The sequence below is a fragment of the Entelurus aequoreus genome, linkage group LG17, assembly GCF_033978785.1.
Source record: "Entelurus aequoreus isolate RoL-2023_Sb linkage group LG17, RoL_Eaeq_v1.1, whole genome shotgun sequence".
Classification (NCBI taxonomy): Eukaryota; Metazoa; Chordata; class Actinopteri; order Syngnathiformes; family Syngnathidae; genus Entelurus; species Entelurus aequoreus.
The window spans coordinates 21,914,066-21,918,728 of NC_084747.1; the positions used below are offsets into that span (position 1 = coordinate 21,914,066).

The 4,663-nt window shown below is 43.2% G+C and overlaps 1 protein-coding gene across 2 annotated transcripts in view; it reads right to left on the minus strand.

Moving 5' to 3' along the window:
* Positions 1-3,020: 3,020 nt before the first annotated feature.
* Positions 3,021-4,663, minus strand: part of tesca (tescalcin a) — a 14,386-nt gene continuing 12,743 nt past the window's right edge. For both annotated transcript variants that reach the window (XM_062024129.1, XM_062024128.1), the window contains exons 7-8: positions 3,559-3,606; positions 3,021-3,493 (exon numbers count right to left, since the gene is read on the minus strand). In XM_062024129.1, the coding sequence (XP_061880113.1) occupies positions 3,401-3,493; positions 3,559-3,606 (141 nt within the window). In that variant the 3' untranslated portion in view covers positions 3,021-3,400. The remainder of the gene's footprint in view (positions 3,494-3,558; positions 3,607-4,663) is intronic.

Genomic DNA, 4,663 nt, shown 5'->3' on the forward strand with positions numbered 1-4,663 from the left:
TATGACACCGTGGTACGACGTATCGTGGTATGACGTATCGTGGTATGACGTATCGTGGTATGATGTAACGTGGTATGACATATCGTGCTAAGACGTATCGTGGTATGACGTATCGTGGTATGACGTATCGTGGTATGACACCGTGGTACGACGTATCGTGGTACGACGTATCGTGGTACGACGTATCGTGGTACGACGTATCGTGGTACGACGTATCGTGCTAAGACGTATCGCGGTATGACGTATCGTGGTATGACGTATCGTGGTATGATGTAACGTGGTATGACGTATCGTGCTAGGACGTATCGTGGTATGACGTATCGTGGTATGACGTATCGTGGTATGACACCGTGGTACGACACCGTGGTACGACGTATCGTGGTATGACGTATCGTGCTAAGACGTATCGCGGTATGACGTATCGTGGTATGACGTATCGTGCAAAGACGTATCGTGGTATGACGTATCGTGCTAAGACGTATCGTGCTAAGACATATCGTGCTAAGACGTATCGTGCTAAGACGTATCGTGGTATGACGTATCGTGGTATGACGTATCATGGTTTGACGTATCGTGGTATGACGTATCGTGGTATGACGTATCGTGGTATGACACCGTGGTACGACGTATCGTGGTACGACGTATCGTGGTACGACGTATCGTGGTACGACGTATCGTGCTAAGACGTATCGCGGTATGACGTATCGTGGTATGACGTATCGTGGTATGATGTAACGTGGTATGACGTATCGTGCTAGGACGTATCGTGGTATGACGTATCGTGGTATGACGTATCGTGGTATGACACCGTGGTACGACACCGTGGTACGACGTATCGTGGTATGACGTATCGTGCTAAGACGTATCGCGGTATGACGTATCGTGGTATGACGTATCGTGCTAAGACGTATCGTGGTATGACGTATCGTGCTAAGACGTATCGTGCTAAGACATATCGTGCTAAGACGTATCGTGCTAAGACGTATCGTGGTATGACGTATCGTGGTATGACGTATCATGGTTTGACGTATCGTGGTATGACGTATCGTGGTATGACGTATCGTGGTATGACATCGTGGTATGACGTATCGGGGTATGACATCGTGGTATGACGTATCGTGGTATGACATCGTGGTATGACGTATCGTGCTGTGACGTATCATGGTATGACGTATCGTGCTATGACGTATAGTGCTATGACGTATCGTGGTATGACGTAACGTGCTATGACGTATCGTGCTAAGACGTATCGCGGTATGACGTATCGTGGTCTGGCGTATCGTGCTAAGACGTATCGCGGTATGACGTATCGTGGTCTGGCGTATCGTGCTAAGACGTATCGTGGTATGACGTATCGTGCTAAGACGTATCGTGCTAAGACATATCGTGCTAAGACGTATCGTGGTATGACATATCGTGGTATGACGTATCGTGGTATGATGTATCATGGTTTGACGTATCGTGCTATGACCTACCGTGCTAAGACATATCGTGCTAAGACGTATCGTGGTATGACGTATCGTGGTATGACGTATCATGGTTTGACGTATCGTGGTATGACGTATCGTGGTATGACGTATCGTGGTATGACGTATCGTGGTATGACATCGTGGTATGACGTATCGGGGTATGACATCGTGGTATGACGTATCGTGGTATGACATCGTGGTATGACGTATCATGCTGTGACGTATCATGGTATGACGTATCGTGCTATGACGTATCGTGCTATGACGTATCGTGGTATGACGTATCGTGCTATGACGTATCGTGCTAAGACATATCGTGCTAAGACGTTTCGTGGTATGACGTATCGTGGTATGACGTATCGTGGTATGACGTATCGTGGTATGACGTATCGTGCTACAACATTTCGTGCTACGACGTTTCGTGCTACGACGTTTTGTGCTCTGATGTTTGACGTATGTTTGATGTATGACATATCGTGGTATGACATATCGTGGTATGACATATCTTGGTATGACGTATCGTGCTATGACGTATCGTGGTATGACGTATCTTGGTATGACGTATCGTGCTATGACGTATCGTGGTATGACGTATCTTGGTATGATGTATCGTGCTATGACGTATCGTGCTATGACGTATCGTGGTATGACGTATCGTGGTATGACGTATCGTGGTATGACATATCATGGTTTGACGTATCGTGCTACAACATTTCGTGCTACGACGTTTCGTGCTACGACGTTTTGTGCTCTGATGTTTGACGTATGTTTGATGTATGACATATCGTGGTATGACATATCGTGGTATGACATATCTTGGTATGACGTATCGTGCTATGACGTATCGTGGTATGACGTATCTTGGTATGACGTATCGTGCTATGACGTATCGTGGTATGACGTATCTTGGTATGATGTATCGTGCTATGACGTATCGTGCTATGACGTATCGTGGTATGACGTATCTTGGTATGACGTATCGTGCTATGACGTATCGTGCTATGACGTATCGTGGTATGACGTATCGTGCTACGTTTCGTGCCACGACGTTTCGTGGTACAACGTTTTGTGCTCTGATGTTTGACGTATGTTTGATGTATGACATATCGTGGTATGACATATCGTGGTATGACGTATCTTGGTATGACGTATCGTGGTATGACGTATCGTGCTATGACGTATCGTGGTATGACGTATCGTGCTATGATGTATCGTGGTATGACGTATCGTGCTATGATGTATCGTGCTATGACGTATCGTGGTATGACGTATCGTGCTATGATGTATCGTGCTATGACGTATCGTGGTATGACGTATCGTGCTATGATGTATCGTGCTACGACGTTTCGTGCTACGTCAATTGTAGTAAACAAGAATCACGATTGGAATGTCAATGAAGTTTAGTCCAGCACACCAACTCGGTAAAAGTGCTGCCATTTTTTAGGACTAAATGACAATAATAAACATAAAGTATGTTTCATGTACTCTCAGAGTTTTTGTGTAAATAAAGACAATAGTGACATTTTTTTGTAGTCTCCTTTATTTAGAAAAGTATCGAAATACATTTTGGTACTGGCACCAAAATATTGGTATGGACAACAACCCCACAACATACCAACTGAAATGAATGCATACTTGCTCAGGAGTGTAAGACAACAAAACAAAACAAGTGGACAGCACAGTTATTATTATTATTATTATTATTATTATTATTATTATTATTATTATTATTATTATTATTGTTATTATTATTATTATTATTATTATTATTAGCTCACTCATTAAGTGAAACATTTAATTACCAACAAATGAACTTTTTTAACATGAACTCAGACAAAAGTAGTCCAAAGTAGTCCATGGTGGTCTCCTCATATCAGTAGTTAGGTGTAAGGGCATAAAAAAGGCCATATATTAAAATGCAGTGCAGCACTTTAAGAGGTGGACTTGCCGCAGCGCATGGTGGTGGTGTCCACGTCCAAGAAGCGGATGTGCATCCTGGACTCCATCTCCAGACCTTTTAGGATCTGTGAGCCGCAAACACACGTGAGAACACGCTGGAACTTTCTTTAGAACCACAACAAGATCTGACCTGCTCAAAATGCTCAAAGGTGATCCCTTCGTAGAAGTCGTCCGGCGCCTGAAGAAAAATCAAGAAAAACTGTGGATTAGTTTTTTGCTGTGGAAATTATGTCTACACTTTTGGCCCTTCAGTCCAAAATGGTCCCATTTAATCCCCCAAAGTGTAAAAAAAAAAAACAGGCTTTGCTACACATCTTAAAATGACAACTTGAGCTCCACCACCTGTCTGTCAAACATGGACGCCTTAAGTTTGATCACGTTGTGTTTCTTCAGCTAAAATGCTAACCTAGCATGACGTCGTCGTTAAAATTGATATCAATCCGATATCGTATCAGATTATATCGACTTGTATCTCTAATATAAGAGCCCTCCGATACAAGCTTGTATATCAATCAAGTCGTTTGCAAAAGGCAAACATGCTAGGCTACAGACTTCCAGGAGCTAGCAGCTACACAGCAGCTAAGCACACAGGCTTTGCTACACATCTTAAAATGACGCCTTGAGCTCCGACACCTGTCTGTCAGTTAGCTACAAACATGGACGCCTTAAATTTGATCGCGTTTTGTTTGTTCAGCAAAAATGCTAACCTAGCATGACGTCGTCATTAAAATTGATATCAATCCGATATCGTATCAGATTATATCGACTTGTATCTCTGATATAAGAGCCCTCCGATACAAGCTTGTATATCAATCAATTCGTTTACAAAACGCAAACATGCTAGGCTACAGACTTCCAGGAGCTAGCAGCTACACAGCAGCTAAGCACACAATAGCATGCAGGCTTTGCTACACATCCTAAAATGACGCCTTGAGCTCCGACACCTGTCTGTCAGTTAGCTACAAACATGGACGCCTTAAATTTGATCGCGTTTTGTTTGTTCAGCAAAAATGCTAACCTAGCATGACGTCGTCGTTAAAATTGATATCAATCTGATATCGTATCGGATTATATCGACTTGTATCTCTGATATAAGAGCCCTCTGATACAAGCTTGTATATCGGTCAAGTCGTTTAAAAAAGGTAAACATGCTAGGCTACAGGCTTCCAAGAGCTAGCAGCTAAGCACACAGGCTTTGCTACACATCTTAAAATGACGACTTAAAGCTCCACCAC